This window comes from Heteronotia binoei, chromosome 7 (genome assembly GCF_032191835.1).
Source record: "Heteronotia binoei isolate CCM8104 ecotype False Entrance Well chromosome 7, APGP_CSIRO_Hbin_v1, whole genome shotgun sequence".
Classification (NCBI taxonomy): domain Eukaryota; kingdom Metazoa; phylum Chordata; class Lepidosauria; order Squamata; family Gekkonidae; genus Heteronotia; species Heteronotia binoei.
In genome coordinates, this window is record NC_083229.1 from 71,167,787 (window position 1) to 71,190,754 (window position 22,968).

General features: G+C 42.4%; 1 protein-coding gene and 1 pseudogene across 1 annotated transcript in view; one reads left to right on the forward strand and one right to left on the reverse strand.

Moving 5' to 3' along the window:
- Window positions 1-19,288, reverse strand: part of LOC132574736 (chloride channel protein C-like) — a 97,951-nt gene extending 78,663 nt beyond the window's left edge. Inside the window, exons 1-6 of the mRNA XM_060242972.1 lie at window positions 19,001-19,288; window positions 16,027-16,156; window positions 9,746-9,826; window positions 7,503-7,678; window positions 4,738-4,830; window positions 571-814 (exon numbers count right to left, since the gene is read on the reverse strand). Coding sequence (XP_060098955.1) covers window positions 571-814; window positions 4,738-4,830; window positions 7,503-7,678; window positions 9,746-9,826; window positions 16,027-16,156; window positions 19,001-19,251 — 975 coding nt within the window. The 5' untranslated portion in view covers window positions 19,252-19,288. The remainder of the gene's footprint in view (window positions 1-570; window positions 815-4,737; window positions 4,831-7,502; window positions 7,679-9,745; window positions 9,827-16,026; window positions 16,157-19,000) is intronic.
- Window positions 14,635-14,781, forward strand: LOC132575587 (U2 spliceosomal RNA; annotated as a pseudogene).
- Window positions 19,289-22,968: the final 3,680 nt, after the last annotated feature.

Genomic DNA, 22,968 nt, shown 5'->3' on the forward strand with positions numbered 1-22,968 from the left:
CAAGGAGGTCTCCCATTGAAGGACTTGTCAGAGTTAGCCCTTTTAGCTTCTGAGATCTGATGAGATTGGGCTTCCCTGGGCTATCCAGGACAGGGTGATGCAAATGTTAAGTATGCATTGGCTAGAATGTAACTTTTCTTCATGTCACATAGGACACCGACACATTGAGTAAGAAGAGCTCAAACGCTTTGAGAGTAGCATGTGTGAAAAAGTTCTTAAGAGTAAAATTGCTCCTCCATCTTCTGCAATCACAGCTCCTCTGAGGAAAGGGGTTGGCTCTTTCCCCCTGTCCCTGTCACCCAGCCTACCAAGCTGCAGTGCACAGCTAATCCTCTGTCTGTATAACCCCAGCAATGATCTTCCCAGTGGTCAGAAGCAGCTGCAGAAACTGAGAGAAACATGGGAAATTATATGTGCTTTCCATGCTCAGATTATTGGATCCATTTCAGTTATGGTCCTCTTCCAAATGTGAGATAAAGCACAGCAGAAATATTTTAAATACGTTAATAGGTTCAAAGCAACATGGATGCTCCGAAATAATGCCAGGTTGTTCATAAATGTAGCACATACCCAAAATAAAATCCTTTTCTCGGCTTTGAAAAATCCAAACTGCCCTCTGTAGACAAATCCGCAGAGAGAAGAGGAGAGTAAATCTGTGGTGAAAGCAGCCATCATGCAGCAGAAGAAGGTTTGCCAGGCCAGTTTAATGTCCCAGAAAGAGGCCACTTCCTCCAGTGTAAATAGAAGTCCACCCACCGGAGCATGGAATACCGAGGCAATCCCTGCTCCTGCACCAGCAGTAATGAAATTTCTCCTACAAGAGGGGGGAAATACATTAGACAAGAACAACAATGCAGCACAGCACAGCCTTTTCAGAATCCTGTTTTGTATAACAGACTTTTGTGTGCTTGATCTTTAGTTGACATAAAGAGTTCCTATTTGATGAGAGAGGAAGAGGTTCCCAATTTAGACTTTTTTTAAAAAAATAGGAGTTGAAATACTATCTCTTTTTAACTTCCCACAGAGATGGACACTGGAGTCACTCAATGCAGTAAAGTTTCAAGCTAGTTACTCCTGGTTCACCAAGCATCACCCAACCTAAAATTACCTCCCAGGAATTCCCTCCCCTAAAATTCCCTCCCAGGGCAGTTTTTCAAGATCACCTTTATCTTCCTTATATGATCCTGGAAGAAATACCACTTAAGGCATTGTGCTATTATAGGAGCATGAAAACTTCTAAACTTGAAAATGACCCTTCTCATTAAATGCATGTGCTTCTAATACTAACAGTTCATACACATTAAATTAAACAGGTTTTAATAACAGTTCTAAAGTAATCACTGGTTTTCCTTTCATTTCTTTGAAACCTCAAATTGATACAGCCTCTCTGAAAAAGAATTGTTGCTACGGTTCTATGGAGGCATAAAAATAGGGACACCAGCTTCCAGGTGAGAGCTGGGGGTCCCCTGGAATAACAGATCAATCTGTAGAAATCAGTCCCCCCGGAGAAATGAATGCTTTAAAGCAGGGGTGTCAGACTCATTTGTCATGAGGGCCGGATCTGACTTAAATGGGACTTTGTGGCTCTGTGCCATACCTGTCATAAATATAATGCCAGGTAGCAGAGATATAAACTTTATAAAAGACACAAACACAAAAGATATTATTTGTTTACTTAAAATACAAACATGATTAAAACTCTTGCAATATTTTGTTTAAGATGGAAAAATGGGAAAATAGTGGGATTTGGCAATGCAATTTTTAAAATAAAACATCAAGAAAAAGCACAGCAGAAACTAAAAAATATTAAATGCTCTGAGCCTAGGAAAATATGAAATGGCTGGACATTGCAAGTTTCTCCTCCCCTCCAAGTCTACTTAGATTGGCAATGGCTCTTAGGCTTGCCAATCCCCAGATGGGCAAAGCAAGAAAAACACCATGTACCAAATGTTGCAATATAAGTGCAAAGCACTCGTTTACTCAATCACTTTGTAAATGTCCTTCAAAGCAAATAAACAGTCCTTAGTAGAACCATTCTGAGAACGAGTAAAGCGGCTAGGGATGTGACCAGCTTGTAAATCTGAAAGGAGGCATTACCTGTAAACGAAGTTAGACTGGGTCCCAACTAATGAATGATCGTATTCAAAATTGGTATGTTGAGTAGGAAGGGTGTTTGATTTTCTGTACTGTTAATATGAAAAATAGTGGAATATGTATTGTATATCTTTATCTTTTCTTGTACTAGGAGGAGCTAAACACAATTTATTGCACGAGAGTTGTGACTGAGGAAGGTGTGGCCGAAACCGGTCTCTTACAATGAATTATTTCTTCTCCTTGAATCATTTCTACTTTGTTGAAGACTACAAATACAAGAATTTTGACGGAATATTTTGTACACTGATTTGAAAATTTGTGTGTTACTGTGTCCTTAAAGTGTATTTATTTCAATAGAGTGTGTTTGTGTTACTCGGATATTGTATTTTTTTGCCATACTCTTATCGGGTATCCTCTGTGTTTACTGATCCCCAGTTGGAGGCAGGAGAACCCCCAGTTTGGAGGCCCTTCCCCTGCTTCAGGGTCATCATAAAGCGGAGAGAGGGAGGGAAATATCTCCAGGGCCCTCCATTATTCCCTATGAAGACTGATTTCCATAGTTATAATGAAGAATTGATCTGCGGGTATCTGGGACTCTGGAGGGACGGTTTTTTGAGGTAAAGGCACCAAATGCTCAGCATAGCATCCAATGCCTCTCCTCAAAACATCCTCCATGTTTCAGAAGGATTGGACCAGGGAGTCCAATTCTATGTGCCCCAAAACAAGGTACCCCTGTCCTTCATTATCTCCAATTAAGAAAAGGCATTTAAAAGTAATGACCAGAACTCCCTTTGGAGTTCAATCATGCTTGTCACACTGTTGCTCCTGGCTCCACCCCTAAAGTCTCCTGGCTTTACCCCCAAAGTCCCCAGATATTTCTTGAACTGGACCTGGCAATCCTAGGTCACCAGCTCCCTCCCCCTGCCCAATCTGCACGCTGCAACTGCTGCCCAGACACCTCGCAGCTCGTCCCCTCCAGCCTCCTCTGTCCTACCCAAACAACAAAAGGCCCTGCGCGCCCAGCCCCTCACAGCTTGAACTTTGTGTGGCTGCTGACACACACACCCTAAACAACTCATTCGGCTGAGGCCCTTCGGACCTCCTCCATGGCTCTGTGTCGGTTGTCTGCTCTCTCCCCTGGCCTGAAGTGTGCCCCGCCGCCACCCAAACACCTTGGCAAGCCCGGGGCTGGGCAGCTGCTGGTGGGGCCAAGGCCCTTCCGACTTCCTCCATGGCTCTGTTCCGGTTGTCTGCTCTCTCCCCTGGCCTGAAGTGCACCCTGCCGCCCAAACACCTTGGCAAGCCTGGGGCTGGGCAGTCACTCGTGGAGCCAAGGCCCTTCTGACCTCCTCCACAGCTCTGTGCCAGTTGTCTATTCCCTCCCCCGGCCCAAAGTGTGTCCCACCATCGCCCAAACACCTTGGTGAGCCTGGGGCTGGGTAGCCACTCCTGGGGCTGAGGCCCTTCTGACCTCCATGGCTCTGTGCCTGTTGTCTGCTCCCTCCTCTGGCCTGAACTGCACCCTACCTCAATAAGGTAGGCAGCAGGAATTGAGCAGCCTGATTGCTTGAGCTGTGCCAGGCCAGCTGCAAGCAGAGCCATCCTAGCGAGTTGTGCACATGGCTCAATATTCCCACCAGTCCCTGCTGCAGCCCACCCATCCCTGTTGCCACCAGCCCAAATGGGAACATTAGTTTTGAAAAGAAAATATATTTTGAAAAGAAAATATTTGCTCACTGTTATCAGGAAGTCAGCTTTAGGTAGGACTCAGGGACACAAGGTATCAGTTCCCCTGTAGAAAGAATGCCGGCTCGATACAACAGAATGTAGGCAGGAAGGCAAAAAAGACCAGTGGGGTCATGTGGCTCTATTAGTCACATGAGGCCATTCAGGCAGGATAAAACCAGGAAGCTGCTGATCTGAGCTTCCGAAACAGCCGGCAATAACATAGTAGCCAACCTGATTACTTGAGGGGGAGAGCGGGGGGGGGGGCTGTGGTCTACTCACGGGCCAGATTTGGGCCCTCGGCAGGCTGGTCTTGGCCTGAGGGCCAGACATTTGACACCCCTGCTTTATAGTCAAATACTACTTCAACATGTGCCTAAAGGCCATGAACAATCAGAGCAGGAGTCTGAATGTCATCTTTCTATGTACTCAACGCAGCACTTTTGTTTTACTATATCTGACCTCTGTCTTCTCCAGGCATCCTTAATCAAATTTTTCCAATTTACATTTTTTTAAAAAACAGTTTGCTTGGTAGAGCACTATTTTTTGTTCTTTAGCTAAGAAAAGGCCTGTAAAAAAGGAAGGGCAATGTAAGTTTGTCTAGGGAAAGCAATGGCAAACCACCCCGTAAAAAGTCTACCGTGAAAATGTGATGTGACATCACCCCAGAGTCAGAAACAATTGGTGCTTGTACAGGGGACTACCTTTACCCTTTTAAATGTAAGTATGTAGCACAACTTAAAGCAAGAGAAGCAGTGAAATCTAGAAGTCTCAGGATAACTGAAAAGTCATGCTGCACAACAAAGCCACACAAATAGGAAGCAGTGCAGCAGAAATACTTACAAACCTTCTACATAGATATATATCTCAAACTTCGTGTACTTTGATTTAAAAAACAATACTGATACATTTCCTTACTTGTCAGCTGAATTCCAAAATCTGGTTAAGGAAGGAAGATGAATTCCAAGAATTTCAGACTTGAACTGGCTCAATCCATATCCAATTATTGCACTGGAAAAAAATATTTCTAAGTATTAATGCAATATTTAACTTCTACTATAACAAAAACTAAATTAAAGAGAACAAGTACCCAGATGCCACAGAGCTGCAGAGCAATCTTGATTCTTTCTTCAGATTATGAATTTTTTTCACTTTCAGAAATATACTATCCTTTCAATTCAAGAGAGGTGCAATTTTAAACATCATACTTAAAGCACCACTTGAACCTTTCTTGTACTATCTTGTGCCACGTGTGAATGATGTAAAATATGACCAATTTTAAATCAAAGGTATATTTTAACCAATGAAGACTTTACATTAGTTTTGCTTCTCTAAGAAATAGGAAAATTGACACCAGTTCTTAAATGTTCTATTAAAGACTATTTGAGAAGACAACCATAAAAATATTTTTGATTAAATGTATGTGAACATACTAGGGTTGCCAATCCCCACATGGGGGCAGGGAAGCCCCAGTTTGGAGGCCCTCCCCCCACTTCAGGAGAGGAGAGAGAAATGTCTGCTAAAAACTCTATTATTCCCAATGGGGACTTATTCCCATAGAAAATAATGGAGAATTGATCTGCGGGTATCTGGGGCTCTGGGGGGCTGTTTTTTGAGGTAGAGGTAGAGGCACTAAAATTTCAAAATGATGTCCAGTGCCACTCCCCAAAATGACCCCCAAGTTTCAAAAAGATTGGACTAGGGGATCCAATTCTATGAGCCCCAAAAGAAGGTGCCCCTATCCTTCATTATTTCTTATAGAAGAAAGGCATTTTAAAAGGTGTGAAGTCCCTTTAAATGTGATGGCTAGAACTCCCTTTGGAGTTCAATTATGCTTGTCACACCCTTGCTCCTGGCTTCACCCCAATGTCTCCTGGCTCCACCACCCAGATATTTCTTGAATTGGACTTGGCAACCCTAGAACATACAGAGCTGCCTTATACTGTGGCAGAGCACTGGCCATTCTTGCCTAGCACTGTCTCCTGTGACTGGCAACCATTCTTAGAAATCCCAGGGCAAGATAGGCACATTGGCCCTTTCTGCACCTCTGTTTCCTTCACTTTCACTGTGCATCACAAAGTCTTGGAAGAACTTAAGACACCCCGTCTTTGACAAAGAGATTTGAAATGGTGCGGCAAACTACCAGCCGGCACCGGGCTCCGTCAGAGGCAGTTTTGGTGGAGTCTTCTATTATAAAAACAACAGAATGAACTTTTGAGATAAAACTTTTTGTATACAAGCACTTCTTTGCACTCTGTATGTTGCTGGAAATAATATTCTTATGAATCTTTTTGTGTGCTTAGATGTATAGGATAAGTTGTTATTAGCTTTTACCCATTGCTGAACTTATGCACAATTGTGTGTTGATTTCACTGTTTAAAATTTACATATTTAATATAAGTTGGTGTTAATTTTTTCATTATTATATCATGGTATTTTCCTGTTCTCAATCTCCAGCTGCGGGCAGAGGATCCCCTGGTTTGGAGTTCCTCTCCCCACTTCAGGGTTATCAGAAAGTTGGGCAGGGGAGTGGAATGTCCGCTGGGCACTGCATTATACCCTATGCTGGAGACTGGTTTCTATAAGGTATAATGGTGAATCAATCTGTGGGTATCTGGGGCTCTAGAGGGCTATTTACTGGTAGAAGTGCTAAATTTTCAGCATTGCATCTCAAAAAACACCCCCAAGTTTCATAAAGATTGGAGGTCCAATTCTATGAGCCCCCAAAAAAGGTGCCCCCATCCTCCATCATTTTCAATGAAGGGAAGGCATTTAAAAGAAGTGCAGTCCCTTTAAATGTGATGGCAAGAACTCCTTTCAGAGTTCAATCATGCTTGTCACAACCTTGCTCCTGGCACCACCTCCAAAGTCTCCTGGCTCCACCCCCAAAGTCCCCAGATATTTCCTGAATTGGACATGGCAACCCAAGGCTTGAGTTGATCCTACAATATTATTGCGTGAATTGTTTTTTTATTTTATTTTAATAGACCATTGCAGCATCAAACATCTTATAAACAGACCAAACCACTTTAAAGCTGTATTTTTCGGATCTTGTTCACTGGGCCATCATGAAGTATTTCCTCTTAAGGAAAGGAAAGGTCCCCTATGCAAGCACCAGTCATTTCCAACTCTGGGTTTCACAATGTTTTCATGGCAGACTTCTTATGGGGTGGTTTGCCATTGCCTTCCCCAGTCTTTTACACTTTCCCCCCAGCAAGCTGGGTGCGCATTTTATCGACCTTGGAAGGATGGAAGGCTGAGTCAGCCTTGGGCTGCCGGAATCGAACTCAGGTCGTGAGCAGAGGGTTCAGATCACAGTACTGCAGTACTGCTGTTTTACCACTCTGTGTCACGGCACCGCTAATTTTTTAATTTCCTCCTAAACAATCTTATAAATTCACACTCACAAGACAGCTAGGTGCGTTAGCCAGTGTTGTGCTTTAGTGGAACATGTGCAGTTTTTGATGTGTAATAGATCTTTTAAATTATGAGTTTGCTTAAACTTACTTTAGGTTCTACAACAATGATTGGCAGTGAGCAATGTTGAATCCAGTGCTAATTATGAGCTAGGTCCCCTTATGCAGATAAACTTTAAATAAGGACATTTTAAGGACAATTTATGCCATTATAGACATCACTAAAGACAATTTATATCTGCAAGTTTTAAAATATTTGTTCTTTACCCCAAGTGAATCATGGGACCTTCTGGTCCACAGAACAGTCCAGATGCTACTGCTAGAACACAAGAGAGAAATGTTCCGCCAAAAGTCTTGATATTAAAAATATGCTGAATAGAAGCACCATTTAAAAACCCAATGACTTCTGGAAGTCCACTTGGTGCACCTGTTGGACAAAAAAACTACAAAAAGAAAAAGATAGTATTTTAACATCACATGGCCACAACAACTAAGACTGGATAATGTTAGTCAAATATGTGGAACTTTCAAATCAACACTATAAACTAAAGTCAAGAGAAATTTCAAGTACAATGTACTCAAGTTCAGCTTAAAATGCCTAAAGAATCTTGAAGAATTCTCTTAGTCTGCAGCCATCTCAAAGAATTATAATTTCTAGGGTCTACTACTATTTCTTTTGATGCAATATAAGATCAAACTGCAATTTATACAGTCTCAAACAAGCAATTGTGACTGTATTATTAGTAATAATAACATTTAAAGACTGCTTTTCAACATGAATTTTTTTTCAAAATCCATTTAAATAAGGTAAACTAACAAAAACAAACATTTTAAAAGCATCAATAAGGACATCTCCATTGAAATCACTTACCTAGGAAAGACTCCGAAGCATAACATTGACAGCCTGGGCAAGAGAGCTTCATATACTTTTAATCTAGAAATATTTTATCTACCATAGGATTCCATGTTAATACTACAGTCATGCTGGTTTGGGAAATGGAGGCAGTTCTTTTGGTATCTGTTTCATTTGATTTTATGTTACTGAGTTAGTTCTACTTCAGCAGTGTAAGGACCAAACTACTCATTATGTTAGAAATTCCAGAATGGATTTTCTGATTTGTAGTTTAATGTATTTTTAAAAAAAAAATAGCTGTGGGAAGATTCAGATTGGGGTCTGAACTCTCCTTCTGCACCAGTTCCCTAGAACTGCCCCCCCAGTAGTAGTTATGGTAGGGAAAAAGTCAGAAAATTTTTGGTGATGGAGAGTACTGTCAAGTCACAGCCAACTTGTGGCAATCTCATAGCATTTTTAAGGCAAGATACAAGCAAAGCTTCCCACAGCTGTCATTGCCTGCCTCTGCATACAACCTTGGACTTCCAGGATTGTCTCCCATTCAAGTACTAACCCTGCTTAGCTTCTGAGATCTAATGAGATCAAGCTAACCTTTGCCATCCATGTCAGGGCCAGGCACACTTTACTAGGGCTGCCAACCTCCAGATGGTGGGTAGAGATCTCCCATATTACAACTGATCTCCAGGCAACAGAGATCAGTTCACCTGGAGACAACAGCTGCTTTGGAAGGGATTCTATGGCATTATATCCCATTGAAATCTCTCTCCTCCCCAAACCTCACCATCCTCAGGACCCACTTCCAAACTCTCCAGGTATTTCCCAACCCAGAGATAGCAACCCTACATATTACCCTACCAAGATTGCTTAGGAGGAAAAGGCAATTTCTACCAGTGAAATGGCAGAAATTTAGCATTATGGCCTTAGTCTAAATCAACCTTCCTATTACTAGTTGAAGCAAAATTATATATTTGGAGATCTTGTTGGATTCCCAATATAATGTGTAGTTTGGCCCTTCAAAACATTGATCTGTTGACCATCATGTTCTGGTGAGATCATATAAGAAGTTGCTGAAGGTCTTCATGTAGTTGTAAGGGACACAAAATGTTAAGTCTTTTTTGCCTCCATAATGGACTTCAAAACATTTTTTTTAAGAGTGTTTAATTCACTAATGAATCCCTCCAGATACTATCAACTGGTTCAAAAACGTTATGGGAGCTGTTTTTATTTACAAGGAGTTCATTATAAAATCTCTATTCAAAATGTGCTGCCTATAAATGATCTGCAGAACATAAGCACTCGTCTTCATTCTCTTTAACCAGTAGCATAACCCTTCATCTCTCAGAACATTGTATTATAATAGCTAACCAAAAAGTAGGACTGATTTCCCACTCACCCTACGCCACTCTGACGTTCCTCTTTTCAGCGCAGCATCCTTCCAATTTCCCACTATCTGCCCCAGGGCCTCAACAAAGATCAGCATTTTTGAGCAGCAAAGAGAAACTGGTTTTTAGCGGTTTCTCTTTGCCGCACAAAAATGCTGATGCAAGCTGAAGCCCCGGGGCAGATAGTGGGAAATCAGAAGGACGCTGCGCTGAAAAGAGGAATGTCAGAGCAACGCTGGGTGAGTGTGAATTGGTCTAGAATGTTTAGCCCTTACCACCACAAGTCCTGATGATACAATGATCATAGCCAGTCCAATTCCAAGTATGCAGATCCAGGTCATGTGAAAGTTGTCTTCCTGTGGGTTTTACAAAGAAATAAATATTGGGAGAAATGGCATTAATACAGGAGTATTCACTTGCCACACAAATTCCATTGCATTATTGAATGGTAGCTTCAGATTTGGGACCATTCCACATACTATCTTTAATAATCTGAAGAAGCTGGAAGTAATTTTCACATACTAGCTTCTACACATAATGTTCAATGTACAATGTGTATGATTGTAAAGATTTTCTCCTTGGAGTCAATAGTTTCTGTACTATTACTAGTAACTTCCAGGAATGTATAGTCCTGTTGCAGAAATTCCATACCAGATGACAGAACAACATAATTGTCAGTATAATGGGAAAACTCAGACAATGAGAAGTAACTGCATACAGGCTATCCAGCTTCTTCCACATGATGGAGTATGGATCAGCCCTCAGAATCATAGTGGTCCAGTTCACACAGGATTGTATGACAGCCATTTAAAATGCAACCACATGACAAGCAGCATTTTACCATGTAGATGTGTTTAATTTAACTATACTACCAAAAAGAAAGATTGGGAAGGCATGGGGCATACAGCTAAATCCATGGGAAATTCCATATTCAGAGGCACCAGTGTCAAGAGGCTAGAGGTTGGCCAACCACTATGTGAAAACAGGATGCTGGACTAGATGGTCCACAGGTGTGATTTATCAGGGCTCTTCTTATGTTCTTGTGTTCATGCAGCAATCCCAGAGCTCAAGAACATGCTGTATTTATGATAAAAATGGTAAAAATGACATTCAGCAGACAATCCACATGTTAATTGGAAGTTCTCCACAATTACAACAAGGGCAGTACTCAGTTTGGATCAGAATCACAGAGGCTCCAGCCTTCCTTCTGTACTATTCTACTGACTTGAAAAAGCCCTGGGGGGCTGTATGGCCCACTGGTAAAACTTACATGTATCCCAGGGTAGCCCAATGAGTCAAAGAATGTTCCCCAGGACTATTTCAAGGCAGGTGTGGAAGGAAGTCTGAAGTCCCTTCTCCAAACATATCACTACCCTGATCCAAATATGACACTGCACACACAGGAATTGAGAAGAACATGCAATTCATGACTGGCAGTTACACAGTCAGGCATGACTAGCATGTTTTATTCTGTCATGCATAGATTTACATATGAAGGAGTGCCTCTTTGCTTCTATCTATGATCTACTTGTAAATAATGCAAATATCACACAGTGTCATGAGCCTTGAAGAGGAGGAGCTGGAAGGGTTAACAGACCTGGAAGAGTTGCCAGCCAGTTCCTCAGCTGAACAAACAGCAGCTGGCCCATCAATCACTCTCCAGGCACTAGTGTCAGCTGTTGACAATCAATCTCCTCCAAGCTCTCCTCCTCCCATCTCAAGAGTTCGAAGCAGGCTCCGGAAAGAAATTTCAGAGCGAAGACATGAGGCACGCCGATGCTTCAGATCTCTCAGCCCTGATGTGAGGAAATGACCCCTCTTTCCACAATATTATAGTCACAAGCATGGTTGCCAGGGCGCCTGGAGAAGTGAGCTTGCACCCGTCTGGCCAGAGAGTGTGAGTAAAGCCATCCAGGAACCAAATGGGACTCGTGTACAAGCAGCATAAGTGTGCAGGCATTCTAAACAGGCACTGAGTGCTTGCCAACATGCACGAACGTTTCCCCCGTCACTGAGCGGGCCCGCCATGGTGAGGAAGAAGCTGCACCGCCATGGAGCTGTCCAGGCGACCGGTGTTGAAGCGCTAAGCATGGAAACCACTGTGTTTCGCTAACACCACTTGTAGCCATCTTCCTGCCAGGCTGGACTTCATTCCTTCTTAGTGGGAGTCTCACGTACACACCCTGAGTCATTCCTAGCCCGTAAGCAACCCATCCGTTTTAGGAATAGATTAACAGTTCAACTGTTGATCCTAATTGCTCAGCAATATCCTGAACAATAACTCTTGCCCAGGAGATGATGGGATAAGAAGAAGAACATCTCCTGTCATTGTCAACTCTTTTGTCTACACCGGGGATACCTAGGCCAATATTTGATTCCCTATTGTCACATTCCCAGATAATCCCATCTCATCCCAAGCACCCAGCCATTTCCATACTGATACCATCGGAGCCGCCTCAGGCCCTGTCGCAACCTGGAAGTTTCCAGGATGCCCAGGACAAAGGTGAAGTTCATTGGTCAAAGCAAACACCCAATCAGGTGTCACCAAAGACTCACCATTGGTTCAGCCGATGTCCAGCCTTCGTGGTCATCAGCAGAACCTCCCATCTCCCCTCCCAGTCACCTCCCATCCCCTCGGGACTTAGGTGACTCTTTATAACCTGTGGACTAGCTACCCACAGGTGTGCTTCTATTCAGCAACCCATTTACCACTGTGTAGATACATCCCCGATTCCTGATCAGTTTCGGGCCCTTCCCCCCCCATTCCCTCAACTGTCGCCTTCGAAGTCTTCCTTGGAGTCTGCGAGAGGTAATATAGCCCTGTATGTCTACCCTTATATGTACCCCTATCAATCTATCTATATTTCTTAGACCTGTGTGAATGTGTGATTGTTTTGTATTTTTATCTTGTGTGAAAGAACTATTATTCCAAATAAATTACAATTGGTTTTTATTAAATTAGAGTCCTTTTATTGAGCATTCACCTTCTGGATGGTTGAGCCTGGTATACATTTGGTAAAAAGATTCCTATTAAGCCGGGTGTCCACCTAACTAATTCCCCAACCTCGTTTTGAGGGCATTTGGCTTAACACTGCGTTCTAGCAGAGTCACTGCCACCTACAGAGCAGGCTGATTGAGACTCCCATATAGCTCCCACCCAGGACCTGGTAACCTTGTAGAAACAACAAAGCTATTCTCTGGCTTGCATCCACGCTCCTTCCTGATCCTGACCTGCTTGATTCCTTGGCACCCTGACCATTTGGCTTTTGGACATTGACTTCTGATTCTGGTTTGTGATTCTGCATTGGTGACTTGGCTCCTGCTTGACTTCCTGGACTTTGACCTTGGACTGGCTTTGGACTCCTGCCTGCCTGCACCCTGAAAACGTGACACACAACACTATTGGTCTCCGGTGCTGTCTCATCCAAAGGGAGCCAACTGAGATAAGTACTGCCCCAAGAATTTCTTGCCATTCAGAGAAGTAAAGAACATATAACAACATTTCATAGCTGTGTTTTCAGTCTTCTTCCTCCTTTGATTTGTTTGTGTTTGGACTAGCCAGAGTCATATTGTCTCCAGTGCCCATCACAAGTTAATTGACTCCCACACATTTTCAAATATTTCACAGTGCTGAGGTTAGAGTCACTTTGTTTCTGGGAGTCAAAGATGCTGTTTTTGTTTCCTAACCTTAAATGGTTCAGCAAGTTATCGCAGACTTCCTGCCTTAACCTCACATGGGGTCTTTGACTTCAAATTGGAAATGTGTGGTCTGGGGCAGCAAAACAGGAAGACCAGATGCATGTTACTTGGGTAACTGCAAATTAAAGGATGGATATCTGAATACTGAATGGATATTTTCCCCTTATTTCCCAAAACTTGCTTACACATGACCCTTAATGTCAGGATTTTTTCTGACACTATCATATATAACACAAGAAGAAGGAAAGTGAGTCCTACTGTGCTCTAGTTATTGATATAAAATTATTTATTTATTTATTTATTTATTTATTACTTTACATTTATATCCCGCCCTCTCCGCAAGCGGACTCAGGGCGGCTTACAGTATCATAAAAACAATCAATTCCATAAAACATATAAAACCATAAAACATTTATCAAGTTAAAAACTAGTACGCTATCTCAATCTAGTCTGGCGGTATTTGGTTCTGACTATGACCGCCAGCTTCTGTAGGATGTCCGGTGGCAGCCCATTTTCAGTCAACCAGAAAAGCCTGCCTAAACAGTTCGGTCTTACAGGCCCTGCGGAACTATTGGTGCCATCACAGGCCAGGTGACATTTCTCATTCTGTCTCAATGTTTTGATCAGCTAAAATTCAGGAAAGTGGGCAAGTATTTAACAACACTTGTGAGTGCCTTTAGTTGCTTGTTCTGCATCCTGTTTTGATTTTTTACATAAGAAAGAAACAGCAACAATATTCAATGGAATCTTTAAAAGCACTTTCACTACCACTTTTCTCCTCAGCCTCTCTTACCAGCACTGTTTCAAGCAGGGTCAAGGCTGGAGAATTAGACTCTGAAGTGGACATATGAGTAACCTTGGTGCTGCATGCCACAGAGTCCTTGTCCCAATTCTGTCTCCTTCCTCAGCCTTTGTTTTGTCCTCAACTCACCAGATTTATGGTTCCAACTTGCCAGTGGCAGTGATGTAGGTCAGGAACCTTTTCCCTCCCAAGAAGATAGGTTTGAGAGACGAAGGATGGACTGTCATCACCTAGAACTGTTTTTCAAGTAGAGTGTGGGGGGGGGGGAGAGAAGGGACCTATATATTTGTCTCCTTTGGTCTTTCCTCCTCTATCCAACATTCTGTTTTTTGTGTCACAGATAAATTGTGTGCTGGCAACTGGCTACTGTATAGAGAGGTGGGAAAGCTGTTGCCAAAAAAAAGATGGTGTTCCTTCCACACCAAAGTATTTGACAATGTGAGGAGGAGTGTTCTCTAGATTTCCTTCTTAATTATGGGTGTTAAAATACCCTGTCTCCAGTAGTTACCTGCATTCTTCTGAAAGTGGAAGCATCTGGATTAGATCCTCAAATGATTATCTCAGATCATGAAGGTCATACAAGACCATGGTCAGGTCACATTTTAGTGGTATTCAGCTACTGCTGCTCTTATTGATTGCTATGATAGGATGTATTCCTCATACATTGCTTCTTAGCCTTTTGGCTAAGATCAAGTGTAGTATCTGAAACCTGGACTGGACCCAAGCAGTGGCAGCAAGGGCAAGAGGAGACTCCTACCACCATCCTTGCTGCCCCTGTGCTGGGGCCCTGGACTCAAGCACAGACAGCAAGGAGAAGATTCCTGCCCCACTGATGCCATAACTGTTTGCCTCCATGGCAAGCCAGAGATGAAGCTTTGCATTTTCAAAAACCTCCATCTATAGCCTGCTTTTAACTCTCTGGTCTTCTCTCTGCTCCCCTTTCCCAGCAGTAATCAAGGAGAGACTTCACTATGTTTGGAAAGCATCCCTGCATCCTTAACAATAAGAATGGATTCCTTTTCTGATTATGGCTTAGAGTGCAGGTAGACAAAAGCAGTACCGGGAGCAGCCTGGTTAAGAAATGAAAGGTTTTTAAAGAAATGCAAACAATTTGTTTCTTAGCTTAGTTGTTCCTTGAAGCTTGCTCTTGTTTATGCCCCCTTCTCTCCTTTACCATATTTGGAAGGGGTTGGCTCACTTTGGAAAACACCGCCACACCCTAACAATCAGTATGAGGTATATCTTTCTTAAGACAGCCAAGCCTTGACTACAGCCAGAGGCTGGCCAGTCAGATGGGATACCACTGAGAAGTCAGGGGTCCCTAGGGGCAAAAATGCAATCGATAATTGTCTCTACATGAGCATTCTCTGTTGTGGCCCTCAATTTATGGAGTGGCCTGACTGAGGAGGTCAAGAAGCCTCCCATTCTGCAAACTATGTAAGACAGAATTTTTCAGGAGGCCATTTCTATAAAGGTCAACTCAGAAAGGCACTTTTATCTAGAGTAATGTACCATAGTCTATACCACTGTGAATGCTATGCACAAGGTGTGTTATTCTGCTCTTATTGCATTGTTTTCTGTTTTTGTAATTTTTAGAATCTTAATGTTTGGAATCTTGATCCTATTGCATTGCTTAATAGATCTCTCATGCTATTTGATTACATTGTTTTCAACATGCAATCCACCTTGAGTCTCAGTGAGAAAGATGGATTATAAACAAACAAATAAAATTATGCCCCAAGAAGCCATTCATGACACCAGGACCATGAGCTGGCCTGTTTCTTGCAGAGGCTAGAAGAGGACAGAGAGCTGATAACATGTGCTTCCCTCATTAAGACAAAGTGAGCACAGTATATGGGGGTGGGAGGCAGGGAGTACAAATGGAGACACTTAGGGATCCCATGCTTAACAGTAACTGAATGGTTTAACACTACTTTCCCTTTGTGTTGGCAGAGAGATATGCTTAGGAACAGATAGCTTAATGCTGATGTGAGGCTGGAAAGTGTTAATTTAAGTTTACCACCACTTAAAGGTATGTGGAAGTAGAGATTTTACCTGAATATAATTTTCCACCAGTTCCCATTTCAGTTTGATGAGATAATCAATTATCTGATGGATCAGGAATCCCAGTGTCCCTACTACGATTCCAATAAGTCCCATCAACAACCATCGATCCCAGTCCATTCTAAAGATTAAAAAAACAAAACCCATAACTTTATATCAGTTGCAGAGGAATCTCAGAGGCATTTTGGTAAATGAATCTCAAAAACTGAACGAGCGCATCATGATATCTAGTAACTACTACAGAACTTTTCAGCTTCTATTTGGAAAAATTACCATATTTTCCTAGCCATTGTGGCTAGGGAAGAACTATGCGCAGAAGTTGTTTAGCAAATGGTTTGGAACCCTACTGATTAGTTTTGTCCTTGCTGTATGTTTTGTGGCATGGCTTGCATTTTAGCAAGGCAGCTGAATGTTATTCAAGACATTATATTCTTGGAGTCACATAAAATGCTTGCAGGGAGGGCAGGATACAAATACAAAAAAACAAATGAAATGTTTTTAAAAGTTGTTCCAGTATAGGTATTTACCAGTTTCTTTCTTTGGCATATAATTCCAGAGGAGCTGCCTTGTTAGTCTGTAGCAGCAAAACACAACAATGGCACCTTAGAGAGGGACACAATATATTCCAGATAAGCTTGTCTGATGGCTAATGAAAGGTTATGCCTCTGGACTCTTGTTTTATTTTATTTTCTTAATGTGTTAGTTCCATGCCTGTTACAGCATATTTTCCCTGAAATATCTGAGTGCACTATTCCCTCTTTGTCACCAACAGGTGGCATCAGAGGATTTTTGCTTAAATCTGTATACATGTAATTTACAGTGGATTGGAAGAACAGGAAGGTATTTTAAACCTGTGCACCACATAACTGCTCACAGAAAATTAACATGCAGCTGAAGACTGGCACACTAGACCATTTTGCTTGCCATGCAAAGGACCAAAGTGAGAGAGCCCTTGTGGCAATGGCAACACCACTGGTACTAGGGCTGCCAGGCATGTTTTGGGAAATACCTGGAGACTTTGGGAGTGGATCCAGAAGAGGGCAGGGTTTGGGGAGGGGAGGGGAGAGGCCTCAGCATGGTGCAATGCCATAGAGTCCACCCTTCAAATCAGCCATTTTCTCCAGGGGATATCAGTTGTAAAAATGGGAGATCTCCAGGCCCCATCTGGAGGCTGGCAACCCTCACTGGCACCCAGCTGGCAACCCTCACTGGCACCCAGCTTGCTCTAAGTATGTCCAGCCTTCTGCACCACCTCCCCAAACCATTTCTCTTTGCAATCACAGTAATATCTTCACAGGCAGACATTATGAAAGCTTTGACACTCAGTCCAAAATGGTTGCCTACCCCTGTTCTAGAATGTTCTAGAAAGATTAGACTATTGCAATGCCCTCTACATGGGGCTGCCCTTGTGTCGAACGCGGAGACTTCAGGTAGTGCAGAATGCAGCGGCCAGGCTGTTGGTGGGACTACCTAGGTGGGAACACGTGCGGCCTGGGCTGCGGGATCTGCATTGGCTACCGGTCGTCTACCGCGTTCGTTATAAGGTGCTGGTTATTACCTTTAAAGCCCTATATGGTCGAGGACCTGCCTACCTCAGGGACCGCCTCTCCCCATATATCCCCAGGAGAGCGTTAAGATCTAGCTCCCAAAACCTTCTACAAATCCCTGGGCCAAGAGAGGCCAGACTGAAGATAACTCGGGAGCAAGCCTTTTCATTAATGGCCCCTCGCTGGTGGAACCAACTTCCAGAGGGGGTGCGAGCCCTGCGGGACCTGAACCAGTTCCGCAGGGCTTGCAAAACCTCTCTTTTCCAGCTCGCATTTGAATTAGGACCAGACTAAACTGATTAAATCATCGTAACTTTAGCCATCTTATGTGTAACTGAAACTGATGTTTGATAGTATGTAATTGGGATGACAGAATTTATAGCACCTATTTTTATCTATTTTAATCTATTTATGTAACTGTACTATACTTAAAATGTTGTTTATCTGTCTTAATTAAATCATGATGTGTCATGTCTGTGAGCCGCCCTGAGCCCGCCTTCTGGTGGGGGAGGGCGGGATATAAGAATAAAATTTGATTTGATTTGATTGATTTGAATGTACTTGCCCACAATTAAAGATTAGATACCTGCTAAAATTTCTTCCATTTTACATTGTCTAGGGATCCAACAGAGAAAGCAAGGAATTTGTCCTTTCCTGTCTGTGAGTAGAGATGGTGGAACAATTCAAAATATTATAAAAGCTTACTTTATCACTGCAAGAAGAAGAGGAAGAGGAGAAAGGAGGAAGAAGAGGAAAGGGAAGGAGGAAGAAGAGGAAGGAGGAGGAAGAGGAAGGAGGAAGAGAAAGAAGATATTGAATCTCAGAGTGGCTTACAATCTCCTTTACCTTCCTCCCCCACAACAGACACCCTGTGAGGTAGGTGGGGCTGAGAGAACTCTCCCAGAAGCTGCCCTTTCATAGACAGCTCTGCGAGAGCTATGGCTGACCCAAGGCTATCCCAGCAACTGCAAGTGGAGGAGAGGGAATCAAACACAGTTCTCTCAGATAAGAGTCCGCATACTTAACCACTACACCAAACTGGCTCAAGGTGGTGCACAACAATTCAATAGATACATATATTAGTCAGTTATAATTAAATTTAATTTAATTAAATTTAAAAACAGTAAAAAAATCCCCTAACAACTCAGACTTTAAGTTCTATTACTTTAAATTACTCCTCTCCCATATTTAGCCCAGTTGATGGAGTGAGCTATTGGCCAGATCAAAGGGCAAGATAAACCCATCACAATATAAACCAGAAATGGGTCAGAATGGCCAGTGGTACAGTGCTATAAATTGCCATTAGAAATCTTTCTCCTTCACTTGCTCCCCCCTACACACACCCAATTTCTCACAGACTCCCAATTGACTAGTAGTAATTTAGTACTAATTTTCAGCCCACATATTAAAGTCATTACCTGTAAGTTTGGCCTTGCAACCACTTTTTGTAAACTTTGCTATGTGAAATCAAATAATCCAGACTCTCATGGATAGACAGACGTTCTCTTTCCTCTTCTCGGACACTGCCACTTCTGGAGCAATTTCTGCTGTTATTACTGGCGTTGCATCTGGAATTTAAAGACTCAATCAAATCTGGCCTCTCATCTGCCAGCAACATCTGCTCTTTGCCATCATCTGCACACCTCTTACAAGAAAGGACAGAGGGCATTTTGCTGAACAGCAAAAATACTTAGACCTAAATCTGTGATTCTGGCTTTGGACTGAGTGAGAGCCAGGACAGTAGAGTCTACTTGTGTAACACAGATTTGCTGTCTTATGTTGTGGGTTGGGTTGTTGCAACAGCACACAGAACCAACATGTTTGTGTTATTTGTAGCCTGTCAGAACTAGATCTTGTTTTATGTATGACTTTCCCACTGGAAAGGCTTGACAGGCAATGAAATGGATGATACCAATTTCCTTAACAATCTAGAGAATGTGAAATCACAGATAGTAATTACAGACAGACTGGTCTTATTAAAAATCTTGATAATTATCAAACCAATCACTGTTGGTTTAGCTATTTTCAGCAAAGTAGGATCAGGAGCGCTGGACAGTGTTAGTTTTACAGGCCATTTACCTCACCCATAAACTTCCGGACAAACAACTTTGCTTCATAGATTACTATGCTTGTTTTAGAGACAGGGAGTGACTGAAGGTAGACTACCAACCCAGTGCTGGCCCTAGATTGTCTGGCACCCTGGGCAAGGTTAACCTCTGGTGTCCTCCTTCTGCACTGATAACATCACCAAGTCACATGGGGGTACCCACTATTCAGCCGAGAAGGCCAGTGCTCTAGGCAATTGCCTAGTTGCAGGGCTAGCCCTGCACCAACCTATTCTGTATCTGAAGGCTTCTTCATACACAGCATTTTCCTACAGGGAAATAATCTCTGCTTGAGTTAGGAATCAGAAAACTCCAACATGCTTTAAGTGGGTGTGATTGTTATAATTAACCATACTTTGAAGCTGGGGTACTGTCAGGTTTCTGAATATTTTCCAGACATGAGTCTAAAACACAGATCTCTCTCTCTCTCTGTGCATGGAAACTATCTCTGTGTAAGGCAAATGGCTTATGTCTCAGCTGCAAACTGAGCACAACGATATTTTGTACAATTGTTAAGATTTTTAATTAACCATTTATTAATACTGAGTGGGTATGAGGAAAAGAGATATGAGACAAAACCCTTCAAATCTAAACTTTGTGTTTAAATTTATTCATTTACGTCACTTAAACTGCACCTTTCTCTCTTCCCCATGAGGTAGGTTAGGCTAAGAGTATATGACTGGCCCAAGGTCACCCAGCAAGCTTCCATGTCAGATGGGGACTTGAACTTGGATCTTACAGATCATAGTCCAGCAGGTTCTAAGGATACCCTTTTCCTCTAAAGAGAGCATTTGGTGTCTCCACATCACAGATGTTTACCGTAAACTGAAAAATAACAATAGTGTGTGTTTATATATGATACCTTGATGATCAGTCACTGCAAAACACCACAGGTTCCACTGCGTTCTAGGAGCCTTGCTGTTTATTTTACAGCAAGACGATGATGGAAGAGTCTTACAACCAGCCTGATTTAGTGTTGCCTTCCATTACGTAGGAATGTCTTTGACTACATGAGAGACTGCAGATCAATTAGTTGGACTAGTGTATGAGGCATGGTATCATTTCCTGGCTTATTTGCATCATGTACAGAGCTTGGAGTATTGTGAGAGGAGAGAAAGGGTAGACTTTCAAGGACAAGCCATTGTGTTAAGGAAGTTTTCAAAATCCTATGTAACACTCACTCTTCCCAAGTTCTAGCTGGGAGAGAAAATGATTAACTCAAGGCTTTATGCTAACAGAACTTGCAGTTATAATAAGATGATTGTCTAGATGCAAGCAAGAAAAAATCAAGGTGGTATACTGAATAAGATTTAAAGTTCTTCTTTTATAGGATAAAACAAACAAAAGGTCAGGGTCTAGAATTTCAAAAGAAAGTTCACCAATTCCGTTCTTAAACATAATTCATTTCCATCCTCCTTTCAGAGTACATCTTGCATGCCTTCTAGGCAGGCCTCAGATTCAGCAGGAGCTCACAGGAACACAGTTCCTGAACCTTTCTGACTGTTTCCCCTCTTCCTCCCCACCTACCTTGTCCATTGAATAATAGGTGCAGCTGCATAACAATCCCTGGATTAGGAGAGCAGGCAGCCAGACAGCCACCAGGGGCTTTGCCACACCCCCAGCAGTCTTCATTAATCCCTGGAGAAGACTGCACCACCCTTTCTCCACTTCTTATGTGATTTTGGGTGGTGCGTGGCTTGCTGCTTTTTGACTGGGTGGGGGGGCTGCCCAGGAGAGCCCCAGGCAAGTGAGGCCTGCTTGGGCTGGCTGGATCTCTAGCCAGCCCAAGCAGGCCTTGCTCACCCGGGGCTCCTCTTTCTTACATCGGGTTGCTTTTGGCTAGGGGTGGTGGCATACTTTTATCCGTTTTAACCTGACTGCTCAGAAATTTAATTGAATGCCCACGAGTTCTTGTATTGTGAGAAAGGGAGAAAAGGACTTCTTTCTCTACTTTCTCCATCCCATGCATAATCTTGTAAACCTCTATCATGTCAACCCACAGTCAACATTTCTCCAAGCTAAAGCGCCCCAAGCGTTTTAACCTTTCTTCATAGGGAAAGTGTTCCAAACCTTTAATCATTCTAATTGCCCTTTTCTGCACTTTTTCCAGTGCTATAATATCCTTTTTGAGGTGCGGTGACCAGAATTGCACACAGTACTCCAAATGAGACCGCACCATCGATTTATACGGGGGCATTATGATACCGGCTGATTAGTTTTCAATTCCCTTCCTAATAATTCCCAGCACTGCTTACCGCTTACCCCACTGCTTACCGTCTTCCATTGCGAAGACTGCCCATTTATACTCACTCTCTGCTTCCTATTAATTAGCCAGTTTTTGATCCACAAGAGGTCTTAGAGGTGCAATTGACTCCTATTTTGTTCTACTACTTCAGACCAACCCGGCTGCCTATTTGGATCTATCTTGACTGGGATAAGGTTGCTTAGTGATTAACATGTCAAAGAACGGATAACGGGGGTTAGGGAGGATCAATCCAACATAGGCTCCTAATTTAGAAGCCATTATAAAAGTAAAATCTCTTAACACATTGTTGACCCCCTCACCCTTTCCGACGAGACTCTCAAAATGTGCATGACTATACATGGAGTGCACATATCCAAATGGTTGAATTTCATTATTGTAAAGCTTTTTGTTCAGCAGGCAATTTCTACAGTACGTCCAGAGGCAAGCTGGATAATTAGTATCTATTTAAATTAGTAAAAGCTTCATAATGCCTGTACAATGTAGATCAGAAATTGTTTTCCTTTAGATTAGCTGCCCTGGGAATAGCCTCTTTTTGATTAGTTGCCTGCTAAAGAGAAGAGCAGGAAGGAGGGAAGGGAGAGCAAAGCAACAGGAAAGAGCATGCCTCATACCTAAGAAAATAAAGAATTGCCAGATGGTGGGCAATGGCAAAACAGCTGTAAACTTCCAGGCACTGGAATAGCTAAGGATATATGTTTACACAAAATCCTTTACTCACATATGCCTACACACACATACAAGAAAAACCTTCAGTTCTATAATATCATATAAAATCATTCTATAACTTAAATGTATATGAGTTCAGAGTTGCAGAACATATGAAAACTTGTGGTAAAAAACCAAAGGAATGATTCATGAACATTTTGCACTTTACTTCAATGCCTAATATTTCTATTTTAGTTAAAACTTCTTCATCCTGTAGATCCTCACTTACATAAAGTCTTCTTGCATCATGTTGAGGTTCTAGTATGCATTCAGCTTGAATCTCCCCAGTAAATTATGAATTTTTTTTTAC